At 40.6% G+C, this 23,006-nt stretch overlaps 1 protein-coding gene and 1 long non-coding RNA gene across 5 annotated transcripts in view; one reads left to right on the forward strand and one right to left on the reverse strand.

Annotated features, from left to right (window-relative positions):
• LOC142104024 (uncharacterized) overlaps positions 1-23,006 on the forward strand; it is a 275,970-nt gene that overhangs the window by 198,046 nt on the left and 54,918 nt on the right. Inside the window, exon 5 of one of the 2 annotated variants that reach the window (XR_012679494.1) lies at positions 4,565-4,714. The exons of the other annotated variant lie outside the window; for it this stretch is intronic. This is a non-coding gene — a long non-coding RNA (uncharacterized LOC142104024). Of the gene's footprint in view, positions 1-4,564; positions 4,715-23,006 lie in introns of those variants that run through there. 2 annotated transcript variants of the gene reach the window in all.
• TEAD1 (TEA domain transcription factor 1) overlaps positions 1-23,006 on the reverse strand; it is a 99,800-nt gene that overhangs the window by 8,325 nt on the left and 68,469 nt on the right. The window contains exons 5-11 of one of the 3 annotated variants that reach the window (XM_075188458.1): positions 22,323-22,385; positions 22,171-22,233; positions 17,928-18,062; positions 17,027-17,073; positions 15,614-15,675; positions 14,557-14,681; positions 3,648-3,821 (exon numbers count right to left, since the gene is read on the reverse strand). In XM_075188458.1, coding sequence (XP_075044559.1) covers positions 3,648-3,821; positions 14,557-14,681; positions 15,614-15,675; positions 17,027-17,073; positions 17,928-18,062; positions 22,171-22,233; positions 22,323-22,385 — 669 coding nt within the window. The remainder of the gene's footprint in view (positions 1-3,647; positions 3,822-14,556; positions 14,682-15,613; positions 15,676-17,026; positions 17,074-17,927; positions 18,063-22,170; positions 22,234-22,322; positions 22,386-23,006) is intronic. The other 2 variants (XM_075188460.1, XM_075188459.1) reach the window with 2 other exon arrangements.

Raw genomic sequence — 23,006 nt, forward strand, 5'->3', positions numbered from 1 at the left:
AAGAATAATGGAAGTCTGACAATATTGAAAAATGGGAACAAATCTTTAAGTCCAGGCACTAATACTGGAAATTAGGGACAGTTGGCAACAAAGTATGTTTAATCACAAGTAACATGTCAGGCTGTAGACCTCTTGTGACAATGGGGACTGGAGCAAAAGGGTATTATCCTCATCCCAGTCACCACCTCCCCTCAAATCTCCCTCACTGCCAATAACACCACAATTTCCTACGCTTCCCAAGCCCGCTGCCTTGGTGTTACACATGACTCCATCCTGATTTATTCCTCACATTCAGACTATCACAGACACGTGGCCTCCACCTTAGTAATACCAAACAGCCTACCAAAACTCTGATCCACTCTTATCACTCACCTCCTCAAGGGGGAAGTCTGACCTTATCCCCTCTAAATCTCACTTCCTATTTAGCTTCAACTATCTAGAGGTCATTTACTCTGATCCTTCCGTTTATTAGTAAGACAGAGATAGAAAGCTCAGTACAACCATGCTGGAATTACATAAATTACTTGTATAATTAAGCATCTTAGCTACATTTTGCTGATAAAATGTTAAATCATCACACTACACAGCAATAACATATGAAATTAAGTAAAATAAAATATTCCTTAAATTCCTCTTAGCCAAATTATAAAATACTTATGTTTCAGTCAGATAAATACTTATCAATCTACATTCTATGTAAAGACAATCATTGTAATTATCTCTATTTTCAGAATAATTTTGCACCTGAAACAGAGGGCTGCCGGACATCATTTTCCATTGCATATACTTTGAATAGAATATAAAGCTGTTACATAATGCTATCAAGCCCTGCTATGCATTTATTTCCTTGTAATGTAGAGGCTTGTTCTGCTTAATGCAATCATCACATTAAAAAGCTCCTTCTCTAAAATTCCATTTCATAAATAAGCGCTACTACATCAAATTAATCCTGAAAGGTTGTTCTGATTGGAGGAGGGAGAATGCTATCCAAAGCTGCCCGTTTGCAATGCAAATTCCTGCAAAGAAAGGATGTTCTATTTGACACAGGACACCCCACCATATACCGCTCTAACCCTATAAATAAGTGTTAGCGGATGACTGGTCTACTGTACAAATTCAGAAGGAAAACCACATTTATTTTTTTTGTTCATTTTGCCTGTGATTCCCTCAATTGTTGTTTGCACTTTTTATTTATAAATGGTCATAAGTGTTATTTAAAAAAAAAAAATACAGTATACCCAGTAGCTAATGGGACAGTTTTAGTGTCTTCCATACATTCAAATAAGTCTCCAGCATTTTACAGATCTAATATTTATCAGTGGAACGATATGCAAGTCACAATCCTATTTATCTTATTAGTTAGAAACTAGATTTACTGATGGGAATAGGAACAGTGTTACCGGATTGTGCTACAGGTTGTAAATGAAGCCCGCCCTCTGTTACAGTCACACTGCTGTGATTGTATTTCAAGTCTTCACTATTTAGGTTACAGCACTATGCAGACATGAAACAAATACCCCACAAGGGGGCAGCAAACAACAAGGAAACACACTGCAACCTCTTGAATGAACATCCAGCAGAAGTAGACATTATTGTGACAATTATTGGCTGCCTGACAACTGACTAAGTACAAACTCCCATACAGTCAGCTAGATCTGTCATGGCTTAGTGACATCCTGCAATGAATACATCGTATTCGTCGGATCAATTGATAAGACCAAATTGTAAGAATAGACCAGGATTGAACATCAGTGGTAGTGTGTTTTCAGTATCTATAGCTACAACTAGTTTTGGACCTTCAGCAAAGCTTTTTGATACTTTGTGTCCTACACAGATACTGAGCCACGGACGGAGGTCCGCAATACAGGATATCCTACACAGATGGAGCTCTATTACCCAGTTGTTCTCCAAAGATATTGGGTCATTGGAAGGGTTTGGTTCACCTAGCATGCTGGAGACACCAAGCCATCAGTAAAGCTCAGTACTACAATGGATACTAGAGACAAATCGGGTCACTGGCCAGGAATCTACAATACAGGGTTTGAAGCAGTATCTGTGGATGTCAAACATACTATATTACCTGCATTACATGTAGCATGTTTTGCTGATGTTCAATTTCAGCAGCTTGTGAAATGGTTCTACAAATCCAAAGGATGAACAGGTTGGGGGGGATCTCTCTGTGTTAGGCTTTATCCCTGGAGTGACAACTATCTTCTGAAGGGGAAACAACATTACAAAACTTGGGAGTTTTGAAAAGCAGACACCTCATCACGCTAATGAGCCGTAGATATCTACAGCCTATTCTCTGTGGAAGTCCTACCTAATCTTAGTGCGAATAAGCTAGCAGGTCATAGTGTCAAACAGGGCTATGAATTTGGGAGAGCAGAATAATAAATAGTTTTTTCCAAAAACTAAAATCACCTGTGGGATGTCCACACTCCTAAAACACACAGTAATCTTACATCACCCTAGTGTGGGGAGTAGATATTATTATTATTATTAATTTTTATTTATAGGGTGCCACAAAGTATCCGTAGCACCGTACAAGGACAAACAATGGCAAAGTACAAGGTGAAACAGCACAGTACAAGTAACAGTAAGCACTATAACTCTGGGGGCTCAGGCACAGCATGAAAGAGAGGGAGGGGAAAAGTGAGTACAGGCAGGTAACTATGGCCCAAGAGGGTGGGCACGGATGACAGGTTGAGTCACTGAGGAGAGCGGAGAGAAGCGAGAGGAGACAGAGGGCAGAGGGACTGAGAGGAGGTGAGCTGAGTAGCTGGAGAGTGCAGTTAAAAGTGATGGAAACAGAAGGTAGGAGAGCCCTGCTCAAAGGAGCGAACAATCTAAAGGGAGGGGAAGACAGACAGACACATGGATGATACGGAGAGACGGGAGGAAGGGGGAGAAGGGATGAGAAAGAGAGGTAGCCGACCGGTGGGAGTTTAGGCATGAGACTGGAATAACATGTACTGACACTGGGGGGAAGAGAAGTATTAGAACACGAGGACATGTACTGACACTGGGGGGAAGTAGGTTCAGAGGAAATGTGAGGAAAACTACTTCACAGAAAGGGTAGTGGATAAGTGGAATATCCTCCCATCAGAGGTGGTAGAGGATAATACAGTAGAGCAATGTAAACATGCCTGGGCTAGACATAAGGATATCCTTACAATGAATAAAGGATCAAATAGGGTTTGAGGTTACCATAGGTTAAAAAATGGGCAGCCTGTCCCCTCCCTTACCCCCTCCTCTCCACTGTAACTATTGTACACACAGATATACTACTGGACGCCTCATTCAGATTATTTTATTTGTTCTCGGCTGATATATGTTCACCTTTGTACAATATATATATATATATATATTTGCTACGTCCGGGAATGATGTATTTTCCTTATTTAACTTTCGAGTTACCACCTGTGTTCATGTGGGTTATTTGTGTATTGCATACTCATAATTATAAATAAAGTTTTTAAACAACAAAAAAAACATTGGGCAGAGTAGATGGACCAAGGGGTTCTTATCTGCTGTCACATTTTGTGTTACTGTTATTCGTTGCTATGGGTAACTGAACACACTACTCTGTGCGTTTATCACCATACTAGATAGGTTTGTTATATCAAAAATATACATCAGTAACTCACCCAGAACTTCACTAAGAAGAATGCATTTTGCGGCCCCTTTCCAAAGAGTTCCTTTAAGCCCCCTTTCTTCTCTGGAAATTTGTCATAAATTTGGCGGATGTCTACAGCTTCGAGCACTGGATCACTGTACGAGTGATTGGCTTGTCCAATGTGCACAAAGAGGTGTTTGTTGTACTGTAAAAAGAACAAAGAACTTGTCAGGTATACAACACCTACATGATATTCTACTGTAAAATCATTACTGACTACGGTGTAGCATTCTTGTATCATAAAAAGACAAAAATATCAAAACTTGTTAGATAAATATTATGCCTTATGGTCGCGCCACCAAGAATACAATTAGAAAAACATTAATATAGAAGATATATAAAATTTGAATGACCTACATTCAAAACAAAGCAATAAGCTGACATACCATTAGTTAAAATAGCCCTGAGCAGGCGGACTTCACACAGCTAATGATTATTTGTTGCAAACAACCACCTATTAATACATTGCAATGATTCACGCCATAGCGCGGTGGCCTAGTGGTTAGCACTTCTGCCTCACAGCGCTGGGGTCATGAGTTCAATTCCCGACCATGGCCTTATCTGTGTGGAGTTTGTATGTTCTCCCCGTGTTTGCATGGGTTTCCTCCGGGTGCTCAGTTTCCTCCCACATTCCAAAAACATACTGTAGGTTAATTGGCTGCTTTCAAAATTGACCCTAGTGTATGTGTGTGTGTGTGTGTGTGTGTGTGTGTGTGTTAGGGAATTTAGACTGTAAGCCCCAATGGGGCGGGGCTGATGTGATTGAGTTCTCTGTACAGCGCTGCGGAATTAGTGGCGCTATATAAATAAATGGTGATGATGATGATATGAAACGTTTGTACTGACTTGCATAATATGCAACCTCCTTATACGCACATGTCTATGCAGAGACGAAGCTTCACGGCGTAACCGTTCAAGAAACGCAAATTGTATCCCAGTCGTTTCATAGTCGTCAGAAAAAGGAGATCTCCAGATCTATTCTAAATACTGAATTTTACAATGGTATCTTATCTATACCCACCATTAGAATATTATGAATTGCTCAGATGATTGTTTTTAATGTGTTTATGCAAAATACACAGTTTATCTTCAGAGACTGTTTTTTTTTTTTCTTATAACCAAAATTTTGGCAATTTTTATGACCCATATTGTGACCGTTGTCTATAGAACGTTTCAAAAACACAACTTGTCTACCAAAACTGCTTGATTTTTTTTCTTTTTTTTTAATGGACTACACGGAGGGGACTTTCAGTTTCTGAGTCCACACCGCTACGCTCAGGTCCCACCCCCAACCTGCATAAAACGTGGGGCTTCCATCTGTGGTGTGGAAAAAACACTGCCCAAATATGGCCTTCTCCTACAAAGTATAACCAGAGGTTGTATTGTCCATTAAAAAAGAAATGTTACAGTGACAACAAGCAGATTATTCTACAGCACCTAAAGTCTTATTAGTATATACAACAAGACTACTGCAGGGAGGGAAAATGGTTGCGAGTTAAATGTGACCCTGTGTGTTCCTTCAGTTTACACCGTCAGGCTCCCTGGTGCCGTATACGGTTCAGTTTATGTTTTGTTCACTGTATAAAGACACTTTCTTGCTCCCCAAGTGAGTCCAACTGTCCTCATTTATAAAGACTTACAGGTCAGTATTATCACAGGTTTTCTGCCTATGTCATGGCATTATAATCTGATACTTTAAATATATGAAGAGTCAGAGAGATGCTAACAACCTGGCTAAACAATTACTGCCAGCTAGAGAATCTCAAAGCTAAAAAGCTTCTATGTAAAGATGACCTGTGGGAAGTGCACAGAGGTCTTGAGTAGTGGGATAAAATGAACAGGCAATGCCGTAAACAGCTTACCTGCAGAATATGATACATTTGTCTAAAAAAAAAAAAAAAACACAACACAGCCACAAAAAAATAATTACATCCATTACATAAAAGATAAAATGAAAATAGCAAAGTGTACCTTCCATGCATATTTTGCACCCAAGAACTGCAAAAACAAGTAAATGTACAAATTATATTAATTACCCTCAACCCGAATCACAACTCATATTTGACAAACTCTAAGCTAATGAAATTGATGAATACATTGTGTGAAGGAAAGGAGAGCAGGAAGAGAGACAGCAAGAATACAAACAGCTCCTACAGCTTTAGAAATTTTTTGATTTTTTTAAAAAAGCAAAAATCTGAGTATTTTCAGTGTGAGAGCCTAGGATATTTAAAGCAAAACTGCTCCACTTGGAATTATAAGCAAGACAAGAGAATGAAAAAAGAATCAAAAGAATCACATCAAAAATAATCTGAAAATTCTACTGAAATGTAAACTCCAAGCAGCAGATACCCAGAGGAACAGGTGGTTAAACTTGTGCAAGAAATCTGCTCATCCATTTGATGTATCAACAAAATGAGAAAGTGTTTCTTGAAAATGTGGAGAATGTAATAGGAATTGTTCAGGGCTACTATAGCGGTGTCACAAGTTCTAGACAAAAACGCAAAACACTTGTGAAAGATGATGTATTGCATATTCTGAATTTAGAGAAATCTTTCTCTCTGTGAAACACTTATGTGTATATATGTATGTACAATTCAGCATGGTGCAGAAATCCTAGCCGAGGGAACAGCAGTCACCCGTAAGAAAGTGGAGACCTTAACGCTACAGTCACAAAGGACAGGACATAGGTACCCGAGACTCAGGGATCCATATGCAATAAACCAACACTGCTCCTACTCCAGCAAACGCTGCAAGTGTGCAGCTACTTAAAGCAGAGCGAGTCATCCATTGTCGCTGATCCATAGTGATGTGCGCCGGCCAATGAGAACAGGGGCCCCAGATGAGAACAAGTATCTTGTGACTTTCATAGAGGACTCCTCCAGATATATAAAAACTTAGCTAATGAAGCAGAACAGCTAGTCTCCACAAACGCAGCAGCTCATAGCTGAGACATTAAACAATTTCTAACACATCATGGTATTAAACACAAGATAATAGCACCTTATTATACAGAAAAAAACAGCTGCAGAAAGAAAAAAATAAAGATGCAACCTAATTGTAGGGGACACCAATTACAGTGACCCACTTACAAAATTACCTACCAACAGAAGTGCACATCCCATCTTCTCTAAATTGGGAAACAGGAAACTGTAAGATCTCCATTACTCAGAGTAACCTGCAAAGTGAGCCAATACCTTGGTGTATATGTTAAGAACACCAAAATGATGACAATAGCAACCTCTAAACGAGGTATTGCCGGTATGTGTGACAGAAGGAGAAGGACGGCTCAGTGAAACAGGTCAACCGGTTAACCGTGAGCATGTAAATCCACTAAACTCCTCAACAGCTCAAGCTTGAAGGCATGAAACAAGGATTACACACAAGAAATATTGGAACCTAACTCTTGGGAAAAGATCAGCCAAAGGAGAAAGCCAGAAAGATCAGCGCAACAGAGATTCCTGGCATAACAATAAACAAGAACACTGTCTCAGGTATCCCAAGGTCACAAAATAACAGGATGTTAGTGGACATTTATACAATATATAGATCAGTGCATGCACTGTAAGAGGAAGTACAAATAAGGGAATCAAAATATATCAATATATTAAAGCCATCCACGCATGAACAGGTCTGCAAGCACTAGAGATGCACTCAGGATTCACCAGCATAGACTGCTTTCTCTAGTCACAATGTCCATGCTATATTACACAGATTCTGTACTTCTCTAATAGCTTAAAGTGCACTTTACAATCTGTTTCTAAGATTAGTCCTTTTTTTTTTGGGACATTTTGGTACAATTTGGTTGTGGAAGACTCCAGACAACACTTTCATTCATACTGCATCTGTGAGCAATTCTAACACATTCTTAGACCACTTCAAAGCTATGAGAATATAGCATGGACATTGTGAATAAACTAAATAGAAATATGTTAATTATTTTCTGCAAGAATCGAGGGCACAAAAGAAAATGGCTACAAAATTAACATTGGTATCTTTTATGATGTGAATCCAAATTGCAACCTTATATCTCCTTTTCTCCTTGTATGGCATAAAAAACAACTGATACATAGACATGTTATTAACAAAAGAACAGCTTGTTACGTTTTTGCACAATAGCAGTTATAGCTGGACGTTGAGCACACTGTAGGAACACAAACTAATTTAAATATATTTTGCCCCCACTGACACGAATTTTTTTTTTCAAAATAATGAATTGCTTTGAGGAAGGAGCGAACTAAAGATTACTCTCTAGCTGTTCAAAACTGTATGTTTTACTACTCCCTAATTAAAAATCAGGACTGCTAAACATAAGAGTGCTACCAGGGGATGCTTAGAGAGTTTATCATACATGAAAATTATTATATTGTGATGTCAAATTCTCATGGAGAATAGATAAGCGCAGACACTGATACAGAACCAGGACCGACGACTCCACCAGTGTACACCGGAAACGTTCCATGTTGGATGCATATCTGATACTACAAACTACCTTATCTTGTGGCGGTACAGGCGAAGTCACCTCTGGTGTCCGCATTCACCCACAATTTTTCATACATTTCTTTCATAGAATGAAATTATTGCACTTGCAACAAGTAAACGTTGTTGATTGCTACATTGTATTGTACCATTGTCACTGTATTCATATTTTATAACTGGATTCTGCTTAGCTAGTCATTAATGCAAGTGGACATTTGTATCAAATACTAGACAAGTGCAGAATTTGAGCATTAGAAAGCTAGATGACACAACTGCCAGAGAATACTCGTGAACATTTAGCCAAGACTATGATTAAACATCTACTCCGTGGTAAAGACCCACAATAACCCCTCTTACTTACTGCAGCCAATAAAGGACTCCAAGCAACACATAAAAACTGCATTTCCTTACAGTAAGATTATTTATACATAGTACAACCGCCAGGGATCTAAAATTAGAAAACCAATACCTAGCGGGCAATATTCAGAAAGATTCTCTCTATGGCCCATAAACCAAGTCCCTTGCATGGAGGATGGACCATGAATAAAGCAGTTGGATGGAGACAACATGTTTGGATCAAATATTTGGGAAATGTTACTTCTATCATAATACAAAACAGAGAGACTGAAGTTTCCTGCTCAATCAGAAACACTAAATTTCCATTGCTAAAGGAAGCAAGAGCGCCTATGGAACTTGAATACTTAGAGGACAAACAAGGGTAAAGAGATAAACCCCCATATGGTTAGGTCACTAGCCATCGTTATATCTAAGACAATGACAGACAATGATGTCGCAGTAGAAATTGCTGTGCTTAAAAGATGCAGTTCCAACTCCACAACCCTGGAATGCTGAAACAAGTGTCATAATATACCTGAGGGGGCAATCACCAAGATTATTATTATATACCATTATCCAGATGTAGGCTGCACTAATGACAACCAGGTTTATGCTATCACTTGGGAATAGTACTATATACTGGACCGGTGGTGTGTTCATCAAATGAAGCAGAATATACCACCAACAAGAAGCAATCTGGTTTGGGCACCTCCTGGCAGACATGCACAAATCAATCCCTATCCTGGAAGGCAATCAAGTATGTACAAAGTTGTCATAAACAGAGAAAATAAAGCCACGTACTAAACATATTGACGTGAGGTACTGCAAGACAAAGGCGTTATTGAACTGCAATTCTGTCCAACTGGGACTATGATTGCGGATGTGCCGGCTAAGCCAATACTCAGACGGCGTTATGAGGAATTGATGAAGAAGATGGATCTTGTGGAATAATCCTCATATGTTTGAGATGGGTTGTTGTTGTGTTCCACAGCACCTGAAGTGTTAATAGTTACATATAACTGTGGGGGGGGGGGGATACATGACTGATAGGCAGTGTGCACTTGTGTTGTCTGACCCTGTGTTTTCTCCTTCCTGCTCTTGTGTTATGCTCCCTGTTGTTCTTCTGTATGGATGTGTTACAGAGAAGTCATGCTGTTATATTTATCCTGTATACACTGAATGCAGTTGTGTCCATCTGTCTTCATTCAGAGAACCTGAACTTATATATATCAGTATTCCAACATTCAGTATATTTATTCTAGACCCTCTGAGCTGTGTTACTTTATAGCTTGTATTGAAATATACAATTGTGAAATAAGAATTGTGGAACAGCTAGATTACAGACATTAACAACCTGGCGTCTCACTGGTACTATTTTGGACAATACTATAACCTAATGTTGTACCTGCATTTAGTTACTTAGGTTTTTTCACCTAGGCAAATTCCAGCTGTATAGAAACTGTGTCATCCTGTGCCGTCGATGGAATGAAGCTTCCACACACGGTGCAATCTTAGATCCAGTCATTTACAGTTGTGTATAGTACAATACAATTCCCAGCAAACGCTGCACAACGCGCCTGTCTGTCTGTGACCTCATTGTCCCATAAGAAGCTGTAGCGTTTTACAGCGTTGACTGTCAAGTATGTGACCAACCAGTGCGGGGAGAGAGGAAATTAACCTGCTGCACTTAATACTCCTGGGAGCCGCAAATTAGGGACTTTACACAGAATTGGGCTCAATGCTGGTAGATCACCTTGATAATGTGGCCAGTATGTTCTGCTACTAGGCATGTGTTATGTGACTGCTAATGAGCATCACCACAGCCCTAATTTATTTTACAGGGCTTACAATTATTTTATGCTGGCTTCTAACTTTTTTGCATACATTTGTCCCGGCCTGGATTAGACCCTATGCTAACACAAAGGGGATGATGCAGGTTTTGATTAATGGTATCTTGTGAAATCACTCGGCACATGCCCGGTAAGAGGGCGCACACGTGTGTGTAGATTTTTGTGATTCTGGCACTTGCAGCCACTTGCGCCTTTGAGAGGAGGGAAGGTGTCTAACGTAGGCAGAGTATAGTAAATTACATATCTATCATCAGCGCCTCATGCACCTACTGAAGAACCCAGGAATCCAGAACGAATCCTCGTAATTTACAGATTAGCTGCTGTGTGGAACGGTGTCAAATGCATTATTGGAACCTAAATGAGCTCCATTCACTGCTCCTCCTCTATCTACTTCTCTAGTTATACAGTCAAAAAAATCAATTCAACTTACTTAACATGATCTGTGACTAAGAAATCCACACATCCTCTGTGTAAAGTAAAACAAGCCTGAAATGCAGCAACAGTGTAAATAAGCAGTAAAAGGTGTGGTCTGTGTTTCCTGTAACCGCTCAGTAAAGCATATAGACACGTTATACTCCGTAGATAATGTTATTATTGCTCTCATTTAGCATGCATTGCAAAACTTAGTTTAGCATCCTTAGAATTCCCAAACACTCGCTGATCCTGTCGTACAACCCAAAAGTCAAGGAACAGGATGTAGAAGCCAAAATCGGCCATTTGCCAATCGGGGGAGCGTTTCGAACACTCACTTCCAGTTTTGTCGGTCAGTGCGGTAAAAACAAAGCAGGATGACATCTTATTACCGTATTTTCCACCATGTCGGATAATGATCCTATTGGTGTCGACAGATTAATTATCCGGCATCGCAGTCGTTCTGGAGCCACGTGCTGTGGTATCGCAATACGTTCCATTAGCAATAGGCTCCAATACACACGGTGTCAGGTACAGTGGGGACATGGTTCAGAAAGGGATTTGTGAAAGAACAGTTTCTCTTTCAAATAATTAGTTGACTTTTGACCAGGAGACGCGCCACAGTTTAAGGATAATATACACATTTGTTTAAAAATCACCGACACCAAAGCAGAAACTTAGATTTTACTAAATGTTTAGCCTGCACATCACAGCAGAAACAGCTAGTACAGTACTGGGAATTTGTTTTCTCTGGTACACTGATGTGTCACCAAGGAAGGACAGATAGTGACGTAAAGTCCTTTACAGGTTTATCTACAGCGAAGTAACATCAGCTGGATGTGGGTTGTATATGGACATTTCATATAGAACCGTTTAGTGCCACACCCTGGGCTTCTATTTTTTTAGTTGGGGGTATTAAATTTGAATACACTACACAAATGAATCTATATTTTGTGGAGTAAACTGAGCAGAATACACAAGGGGTATAGCACAGTACAAGTCCTCCTTTTATTTACATAAATGTATACAATAGACCAAAAGGGTCTATTTCTTATAAATAGAACACCGTAACACCTAACCTTAGCTTAAAACATTGGTTAGAAACACTGATAGAATTTATTGAACCTTTTGGTTTAATGTACATATACCAACCCCCACCACCTCAGTCAGTTACCGGACGTCAGTGGGTCGAGCTTACTAGCTCAAACACCAGCAAAACCTAGGGGTAAATGTATCAATCTCCGATTTCTTCAACTCGCGGGAGTTCGGCGAGATGACAGCTAAAATTTAAAGCGGCGCTGCCTTGTAAAGGGAAACTTGCCTTTACAAGGCAGCGCCGCTTTAAATTTTAGCTGTTATCTCGCCGAACTCCCGCGAGTTGAAGAAACCGGAGATTGATACATTTACCCCCTAGTGTCACCTACGCTGCTATAGAGCGTATCCAACCAAAGATTGATTCAGTCTAGTGTGATGTTGTATTAAGAAGTTGGATTCTTTGAGTCTATTACACACATGCAGGGAAAAAAAAAAAGCTAGGACAAAATGTATATTTTGCTATCCAATCTGTACAATATACTCAGTTTCAAAAGAAAACAAAATAATTAAAGCTCAGACTTATTAAGAATAATTGTATTCGGCTGTCTAAAGTAAAACAAACAACTGTCATGGGTGTAACAGAATAAACCAGACGAGTCCTGTGTCCTCTATATGAAACAACAGATCTGTGACCCTGACAGACAAGTAAAGAGTGTCAGATATCCCAGCCTTGCATGTGACTAATCCCACCTCTCAAAATAGCTGTGCATGAGTGCAGGCCATTTAAAATAGTTGTTATAAAAAGGCAGACTTGCCCTACTATGGCCCTAGGAGGGTCTGCAGCCTCCTGCCCCGGCCACTGTCTGCAGAACTAATGAGGGTTCGTTTTACACCAGGGCTGCCAAAGACGACCGGGACTGCTGTGCTGAGGAATGCGGCAGAGGGCAGCGCCCGCAGGGTTAAACTTAAATAGCACGTAGTGTGGATGAGGGTAAGCACATAACATGACATTACCTGTACTCTGTGATAATGTAAGACGCACAGTAGCCACAAGGAGAGATCCATGTAATGTTAAAGTTAAATGGACTGAACACAAGACGTCTCAGGACTTGCCCAAATCAGTCACAGATATTGTGGTCTACACCACTCGGCTAAACCTCACTGTACGTGGGCGCCAGTCCGTCTCTCCACAGTGTAACGTGTTTTATTATCAGTTACCCAATAAAAACCTGTCCAACACCCCGTACAGATCTGTATCCACATGCAGAAGTGGGTAACGTACCAGACCCGTATCCAACATTATTGGAGCCCAGAGCACAATGACATTATGGAAAGAACAAGACACAGGTGAGTCCTGGAGTGGCATAAAAAAAACAAACAGTAATAGATAATTGGTCCAACCTTCCACTGGAGACCCGTCATCTTCCAGTTAGGACGCCTTGTTAATTATCTTAAAGAAATAAATTTTGCCTCAAAATAAAATGTCAGAAATGGAAGAAAACATTTCTGGCAAATTGTTGTTTCAGAGGCTTTTTTGGTGCAGAGCAACAAAGCCATTAAAAATCTAAAAACTTGTTAACACCGGACAACACTTCCACTGGTTCCCCCCTCTAGTCCACTAATGGCCGTCTCCTCTTTATAGTAACCACCTTGTGTCCTTTCCCATCTCCCAATCTCAGAGTAGAGATTCCCAACGCTTGTGCTAGGAGCCACTTCTGCGGGATGAGCTAGTACAAGAATGGCAGCGCGAAGGATGACCGTGTTCTATCGCGATACGTACCACTAAAAGCCGTATTAATGACCACTACATTCAAACAAAAGTAAAAGAAAAGGAAAAAACAGCGGGTGGGACATGAATACAATTCATAGGCTTCATATATATATTTTAGCACATTCATTAAACCTACTAGCTGAGAAATACATAAAGGTTGAGGCAACAAGAAGAGACGTGTCAGGAGATGATGGAGAGAACTCTCAGGAATGTCACTGGAATGAGATATTCTATATGCCATCTACACTAACATACCTAAAGACAGCTCTTAGATCAGACTGCAGCTGCCGGCTCAGCTTGCCAAAGAGACAGGTGCCTGCACACAGCCTTCCCCACGCAGGAATCCGGCTGCTCAGAAAAGAATAATGAGTCAAGTACTCGTCATGACCCCATCTGATAGACCGGGACACCAGGCAGGTACTTTGTGCCACGAGGTGGAATGCAGGTACAGAAAAATGTTATAAAAGCCCACACGGAATAGAACAATATGCCCTGGAATTATTCTGCCTCAATTAATTATTGAGGCAGAATAGGGGATTAAGAAGAACTAAACCCCTTTATCTTATATCGTCTCTTGTACTGTTGACTATAATAATAATAATACAAGTATTTATATTTAGGCTAAAATTCTCCAATTTGAGTCACATGACCCATTTGTGTAAATGTCTCGGCAGGGACCACAAGTCACAGATTATTGCTATTTGGCACCAGAATTTAGAAGTGTATATTACTCATTGTTTTCTATAGGGCATAATATATACTGTACTGAGGATTATAAGAATGTTAGAAGCCACTAAAGCTCCACGTTGAGTACTTTTGGATTGAAAAACTCGGATGACTTCTAATACTCTTATAACATCTACTATAATACTAAATTCTTATATTGAAATAGAAAAGTTCCAATCTACACAGTAACAAAAAGATACATTATTGTCTGGTATTAATCACAGTTCCACGTTAAACATTAAAGTCATGGTTAGTAGTTACTCCGTTCCACTTACTGCTTCTGGGTCCCGCTGCTGTTCTAGAAATGCAGAAAATTCTACCAGCCGGAGCTTGGTTGTGCCGATGGAGCGGCCTTGCCATGCGGGGACCGAGGAGGTGGGGGGAGCGGAGGGTTCAAATCCTGTAGTTTAAAGAAATTCCAATTATCAGTAGGGAACATCTCAAACTAGAAACGCTTTCCATACTCCCATCTCTGGCTTTTAGTATTTTAAACCTTCTTTGCCGGGTACTGGGGACTATTCATATTGATGTGAAGTTACGCCCCAAAAATATTTTTAATATGTGGAGGGGTGTGAACTGCAATATCTTGCCTTTCCTTAATCTAAACAGATTTTCGGTCACTTCCCAGTTCCCATTAGTAAAGTAGTAACACCCGGTAGTCAGACATTTCTGTTTGTCTACTTCTATGCAATTGTAAATCAAGAGCGAAAGGCGTCGAGCCGCCACTACACAATTCTTAATGTCAGAGGGCTCATTCATTGTGAGTTACACATAATCACAATCTCTTCCTTCCATGTGATGCTTTGCCCTTGTGGATTAATTAAACTTTCTTCGAGGCGCACCTGTGTTCAATGCCCCCCCGAGGAAAGCAGGAGGAATTTAAACATTTCTTGAAATGACTACACTCTAAGGAAAATACTTCATGAAGAATTCTCCTGGGTTCAGTCATATTTACAGTCAGCTGGATTAGAATCTGCTGCATATAAAGCAGCAGCGACTTATCCAACAATCCTTTTATTGTACAAAAATGGGTGTTCTACCATCACAGAGCTCATCCCTTTCCTGCATCATAATGTTAAACAACTATAAGCAAAATATCTACATTTTGATAGAGATCATCTGAGGAGAGAGGCATGAGGCAAGAAAGTAGGTAATGTGAGGTAATTAGGTGGGGAGGGAGGGACGTGAACATGATGAAAGAGGAGGATGGAGGAGATGAACGTATAGATACGGAGAGTATTATATACATATATTGTACAGAAGATCCCTGTAAGAAGCAGGACAGCAGGGAACACTCGGGGGTAGATACAGATAACCGAGTGCACACGTTACCTGTAAGAGGCGCTGTGACTGCTGGCTGGATGGGATATGCTTGTTGGACAAATGGCTTAACGCTGCAAATAAAAGACAGAAACACACTCAGCTACAATATCTTCCCTGCAATGCAGTTACCTCTCATATGCATGTAGAAATATTGTTTTATTAATTCCCTAGCAAAAAGTCCCCAGTCATAGCAAGGTGTAATAAATAAATACTTCTTAATCCATTGTCATGCATAACCAGATGCCTCGCTGGCAGGGAATTTGTCTGCAGATCAGATCACGTGGCTTAATTCAACCCTTTTTAAAAATATTTATTTTTTAAATCAGAAACGTCATGTATGGTGAAAGTGTGTGTGTGTGTGTGTAACCGACAACACTGCCATTTTGGGGCCTTAATGAGCTTTTCAGACCTAAAAAAAATTAAAATAAATGCAGATCATTATGGATATCTGATCAGGTTATGGCAGAAAATCAGGTCTATTGATGGTCGTTCTGGCGGTGTGTCAGGTGACCGGGAACCCTGTAGTATTAGGTGTGATCTGTACTAATATCTGCAGCCAATTACACAGGACGAAGGATGGAGACTGAAGTGCGCGGTTCTTAGCTTTACAGTAAGATGGTTATTGAGAAAGTTACATGAAGTAACTGCAGCACTGGGTACAGCTACATAATCCCATCCCCTGGTCATTATAACTAAAGATCCCGCCCTAATATATTGTCAGGGTTCTCACCCCACTGCTTGGAAAATAGTTTGACCATGGAAGTAGGATCCGGTTATGAGCTGACCACTTTCAGCAAAATGTTCTCTCTGGCCTGGGCTTCAGTAATGTGAGTATTATGAAATGACAATACCCCCATTCCCCTACAACTCTTGTATCACTAGGACAATGACCCCCAGGTCAGTGCATTTGGGTCATGAGATGATTGGAGAGTTCCACTTTCTACAGGACTCTTGCAACTTTCGTCCTCCCTACTTCCCTCATCTTCACACTACAGGGCTTCTGCTATATTTGTTTCTTGCAATTTCCCTCCTTTCACCTTTTTATTTTACATGAAGTGGGTAAGAAAGACGTCCTTCAAACAGTTTAGAAACACATCTCAGTTTTATACCACAGATGGAGGTTTTTCTGGGTCATTAAGGAGATATGAGGGTGAGAGGGAAACATTCCAGCGAAACCACCTGTCACCCAACTTTGGCCGGGCACAGCGAGGGGTAAAAGCCATCTCTTGCCTTTCAGCAACATAAAAGCTGGACCTCCCTCATTGGTACCCTCGTCTACTCTTCATATAGAGGACTTTATTTTACTTTCATAATCGGTGCGTTGTCACCCAACATCTCTCCATCTGCTAAAACATTCGCTACCCCCGATATACGCCAGGGACGATATGTCTCTGTATATGGTGCTTTACTGCACCTACTTACTCTTGTGAAGATCCCGGCTGCCCTGTCTGAAGCATTCCTGGCCAGTACTGTGGATAAAAAGATTAATATAATTAAATGAAAGCTACATGCATTGTCCTTATTTACTATTAATAATTAAAAAAAAAATGTAGCTTAATTTTTTTTAAAGGATGCAGTCTGCTTTTAAACTTTTTAAACTGTATAGTGGACAAGACATGGCCGCAATCTACATTTAAGGAGCAACAAGATGAGTTTAGATGTAAAATAAGGGTGGAGAGGGATTTGCTCCTAGGAGCTTGCAGTCTATCACTTTCCTGGAATCCGTACGTACAGAACCCTCTTTGCACCACAAATCTAGCATTACGAAGAAGGCTACACATTAAACATGTGAATATCCAACACACAAATGCCACATTACAGCTGGTTTTATGCAAGATTGCATTTATAATAGAGGGTACACAGCAGTATAATGAGGGGTCGCTGCAAAATGAGAATCCTCTGGCAGAACAGTGGAAGTAAAACTGGTGATTATCTGGTAATTATTCTCTAGAAGAGCAAGAGAACCAGAAAATTAAAGTATTTGAATCATTTAGCCTTTAACCTTAAAAATGTTGCATGATTTATGGAGTCCATATTACGCGCCATCTGTATGAGGTACAGTATTACTCTGGTTACTTTAAGTGTAAGAGTCAGATATAAATACAATGTTACAAGTGTCCTTAAAACTGCAAACAGGCTAAGACAAAAATGCAAACCATTAAATCTGATATGGAGCCTGCCCTCCTATGGGGAATGGTTAAGGAAAGGGGGGATGCTCTACGGGTGTATGGGCCTACGGCGGCCAGAACCTTTAATCAGGAGGTACCAACACGATACAGTAATCATACTAACAGGCGAAGAAAGCCGAGAGGAGAACACTTACCCCGGGAGCAGCAGGAAAGGCTGGGCGCGGGATCCCTGGTAGTCCCAGCTTGTTGTGAATGGCGGTAGCGGATACAATCTGAGCAGAGGACATGGCTGCCATGTGTTGCAGTGCTTTGTCCTTGGCGGTTTGATCCTTTAACATAACAGTTTGCATGCGGTTATTGAACTCAGTGCAGACAGTCGGCTTTTATGCAGCTACAAGCGTGGATATTAAACAGAAGAAGCCTTAAAGGATGTTGTAATACCGACATGCAGCTAAATGGAATAGAACAGCGCCCCCCCTATCAGTGGTTATGTTACTGTAGTCTACATGATCTTTAAGGGTACAATACTTTATTAGGAGGTAGCAGGGTTGTGGGCACCCGTCGCCCGGTCACAATGGAGACAACCGTTTTGTGGGCGTAACGATCCTTTATGAGAGCGAATTCTCTGATGTCAGCGCTTCCTAAAGAACTGATTGGAGCAAACATTGCTTCACCCACCAAACAGATGCCCCCACTCTGAAGAGGCAAAGGGTAGACTTGATCCAACTCCAGCCGAAATGTAACTTATACCCAACATCCCTCACATCCAAAATTAGCAGAACCAAACAGGCTCCATAACTGTTCAGCAGAATTAGTGACATGTTTTTCGTCCCATTTCTGGCAACTGGGAAAACTTTAAATCCAAACAGCGCTGTGTCCATTTCAGTGTTGTTTAAAGAGACCCAGCTTTGAAACAGAGACAGCAGACTGAGTCGCCCCTTCTCTCAGTTGTCAACAGGACCAGAAGCGTTACAATGCAGAGAGAGAGTCCCTTGTATGGGATTGCAAACGTTCTGCTCATTGGGGAGAGCGGTGTTTTGGGTAAAAGTTACATTTATCTGCAGTTTACGTTTATACAGTTTCAGTTGTACCCGTGTATTCCACAAGAAGCAGAGGCTTCTGTTCTTGTGTCAGACTGTGCTACCTCTACCCATACTCCTCTGCACGACTACAGAATGTAATTCAGCCGCTGGACTCGGGTGCATACAGCAGCCGTTAGCAGGTGTGAATGTCAGGCAGGTGGTAGACATGCTGGCAAGGCACTCATGCTTTCACAGGCCAATTCACTGCTCAACAAGACTAGTCAGGGAGTGAGCTGGTCACAACGCGGCTGTGACTTCCTCCCACAGCTACTGCTTCTGTACAAGTATGTGTAGGCTACGGTAGCACAAGCTGGGAATACAAAGCAAATAGCCAAACACTGAGCCAAGGCAAACTAGAGTCATGAACTAGAGTCATTAACTTACCATATTTGTCACCTGGATACAATACAAATAATGCGTTAAAAGTTTGGAGTAAACCAAAAGTTTTTAGAAAATGCACTGAAAAGTATTTACAGAAGACATAGAAAGCAGCTGGACAAATACTGGAATTATTCATTTATTGAAGACTGGTAGAAATGCACAGACGTCAACACTTCCACGTCACTGCATTAGTCATGTATGGTACATGAGTCTGTGTTAGTCGCCCACTGAAGCGAATACACCATTTGCCTTGTTTAAGATACTAATAACAAACAAGAACATCAGTAGAAGTTTCAGAAATCTTTCAGTTGAATGTTTGGCCCTAGACGGTCATCATGGGGAGGGCAGATTTCCCTATGCATGGGCAGACTTCCCGTCAGCAATCCTACTGAAGAATACGGCAGAGTATAACAGATTTTGTGAAAATAAAAATATCAAAAACTATACAGGGGAAGCTCTACAGTAGTAATGCTTTCCCCATTAATATATAGTTATTAACAGCCAATATAGCTTTTTTTAACATTAATTACATCAAAGGCTATGACTGAAAAATATGTATACTTAACTAAATATGTCTATTCCACCTCTTGGCAGCAGGATGCCACGTTAGGAGGGAGGTGCTTCTCTATCTGTAATGTGCAATTACCCTTTTATATTGTAACCGGGCTATTCTGTGAAGTCAGGGTGACCAGGAACAATTTATTTATATGAACATTTCAATTTGGGGGCTTAGCAGTCTTTGAACACGTCCAGTTAATCAGGAGTCACAGTAGTCATTGGCTAGATGTTTAGGCATCCCTTGGACCCTTCTCATTTTAGGGAACATTGGATCTTTTTAGCCATTACTGTATTCCATGTTCCTGAGCACAGGTTTACACAGGATAAGGACGTCCGGTCTGACAATTTTGCACTAGAAGTTTTCAGATTAAAGCGCAACATTTTTACACATATCCCCGATATGCCACACATCCGCGAGACCAGGTTCCCTCACTGCCTGCGCCGTAGAGACAACTTCCGCAGTGTCTTGTAGGTTCTTTGCATTCCAGCTCCCCTTCTTTTTCATACACTTCTTGCATCTAGCTCTGGTAATGGTGCATAAGATACAGTCACAACTGGCATTACTGCTGTAACTTCAGTCCTAAATCTACCTTCATGAATGAATCTGTGCATTTCTACCGAATCTTCTGTCACTGTATTTTGTGTGATAACATTGTAAGATATGGAAAATGTACAAATTAAGGACTGCTTTGTATATTCCTTGTAAAGAGTTAAAGGTACAGGTTACAGCTACTGCGCTGGGCTCAACAATCCACATTTCTAACACATTGCAGAGAATGACACTTCACAAAATGATCTACAGACACGACTTGGGAAGGAAAAAAAACACACACAGAGCTGAAACATTTTCTTAATACCTTTGCTGTAAACCCTTATAAAGCATCAGTCACACAAAACAGACTATTGCATAAGTGAATAATAAATAGGCTTTAACCCTTCAGATTCCAGAACTGTGTCTGCAAAAATAAGTAATGCTATTAAAAGCAACTATATAAAATAACGGAACATAACTACACGCTAGTAGTAATCAGTTTAACGCTCATGTCTGTCTATCCATCACATCAACTTTACATCTTGCAATTATCACTCTGCGGAGCCCAGGGGGAATAATGCAACGTCGCTCCACAAAAGGCCTGCTCTTGCACTGTTGTCGCCTTGTTCTCAGTTTTATTTCGAAGGCTGAATTGAGTAACAAAAGGTGACTATTTCAGCCAGGCAATGGCTCAGGCGATGGGAAGAATGTACATTCAGAGGTGTCCTGACTCGCTGCCTAATGACTAGTAATTAATCCATCTTTTTGTGTTTGAAAATGTTTAAGACTTCATCCACATCAAAGCTTTCACCATTGCTCAATGAACAGAACAGAGAAAGAGCGGGACTATATTTAGCTTTCTGCGACGGTCATTAACATTGCTTTTGCTTGGTTACATATTAGAACATTTCCAGAGTCATCTTTAAAGCGGAAAGTGTCGTTTTATCTACTCTCCCATCTGTCTGAGAGCTGGACAAGCAGAGAGAGGAAAGTGTCACAGAACAAGCCAGTCATTCCTGCAGCAGTGTGCTGGTGAGAGAGGGTTAAACAGCCATCGGTGGTGCCATCAGCCCCGGTTTTGTTTAGTTGTGCCACATGCTTCAGGCATCCATACAGCTAGTAAGTTAGAAGTGTAACTTCTGGGGAGAGGGCTGCTATCCAGCGCATGCCACGCAGGTCTGCAGCGATGGGTAAGAGCAGAGGAATCTCTTTACTTTCCGTGTAATCAAAAGGGCTTGTCTGCTTAACTTAACTGCTCAGCCAGTGCAGCTACTGTACAAAGCCAGCCAAACAGCAATGCCCCCAACCCCCCCCCCCACCCCCCCAAGCATGCTGCCCACCATGTGCCAACCCTTAGCCGCTGGGCAGACCTGCCATTGAAGGGTTAGTAAAGAAGATTGTTGCAGCACAGTGTACTAGTGATCAACCGGTTTGAGCGGTCCGACCCACTAAACTACGTTGTTCTTCGTTACCTGCCAGCAACACCCCCTGGCAGCATTACAATACAAAGGGGGCTAATTATAATAATAGTAATAAAAATATACTCAGACCATGGAATCTGAAGGGTGCCCAATTTATAAGGGTACAAATAAAATGTGTAACTGGCACCGCGCCAGACTGGCCAATGTTACGTGCCTACATTAATGACACATGCTCATTAACTGACCAATAACGGATAACGTGCAGCTAAGTATCCATGGGACTATGTTCACAGTGATTGCTTGCAGAAGAATAGTAGAGCGGGTATTAAGAAATGTAAACAGCTCTCACATGCAAGAAAACTAGGTCACAAGGATGGTAGCACAAAAGCATTCACCAGTCACCATGGGAAACAGGAAGTGAGATGCGTAGCGACCACAAGCCCAGAAGCAGAGAAGCGCATACCTTCAGCTTGGAATGAAAATCACGAGATTTCCTTCTGGCAAGAACCTGAATGTGACTAGACACCTGCAGGGTAGGGGGAGGGAGGAAAACAAAGGAGAAAGCCTGTAACCATGGAGATGAAAAGCCCCTACAACTGGGCAAGCCAGACGTACCTTAATGGCGGCTTGGATTTCTCGAACTTTCTTTCTTGCTAAGACCTGTATGTGACTAGACACCTACGAGGTTCAGATTTAAAAAAAAAAGAGGAAAAAAAAGAAAAACAAAAAAGGAAAAAAAAAAAAAGAAAAAAAAAAAAAAAAGGGACAATTTAAATATATATTTATGAGTATGGTGTATTACTTAGGGACAGTGCGAGCCCAAGCTGCAGGGTGTTTATAGCACTAAAGAGTGTATGAAAAAATAAAATAAATGTAAAAAAAAAAATGCCATGATTTAGGGGATGGATAAAATAAAACTAATATATATTTGCAGCTTTTAATGGAAACAAAAAAAACAAAAACAAAAAAAAAAGGACTACTGGGGTTAAAGATTTTGGGGCCGGCTCTCAAATGTTAAAGCTTAAGCAGCTTTTATTAAGAATTAACTCTGGGTTACTAAATGTAATATAAAAACGAAAATGTATCAAGAGCTCAGTAAAGAAAAAAACAGCCAAGTATATGAACTATATCCTCTCCGCTATCAAGGACCTCATCACATCAAAGCAAATGTTACACCTTTAAATACTTGATTCATCTTTGACTATTAGAATGATTCCGTGTACTAAACATGACAGATATTTAGCAATAATATAAAAACTGTATTTAGCATAAAATGTATTTAAAATCAGATCACTGTAA

Source organism: Mixophyes fleayi, chromosome 10 (assembly GCF_038048845.1).
Source record: "Mixophyes fleayi isolate aMixFle1 chromosome 10, aMixFle1.hap1, whole genome shotgun sequence".
Classification (NCBI taxonomy): Eukaryota; Metazoa; Chordata; class Amphibia; order Anura; family Limnodynastidae; genus Mixophyes; species Mixophyes fleayi.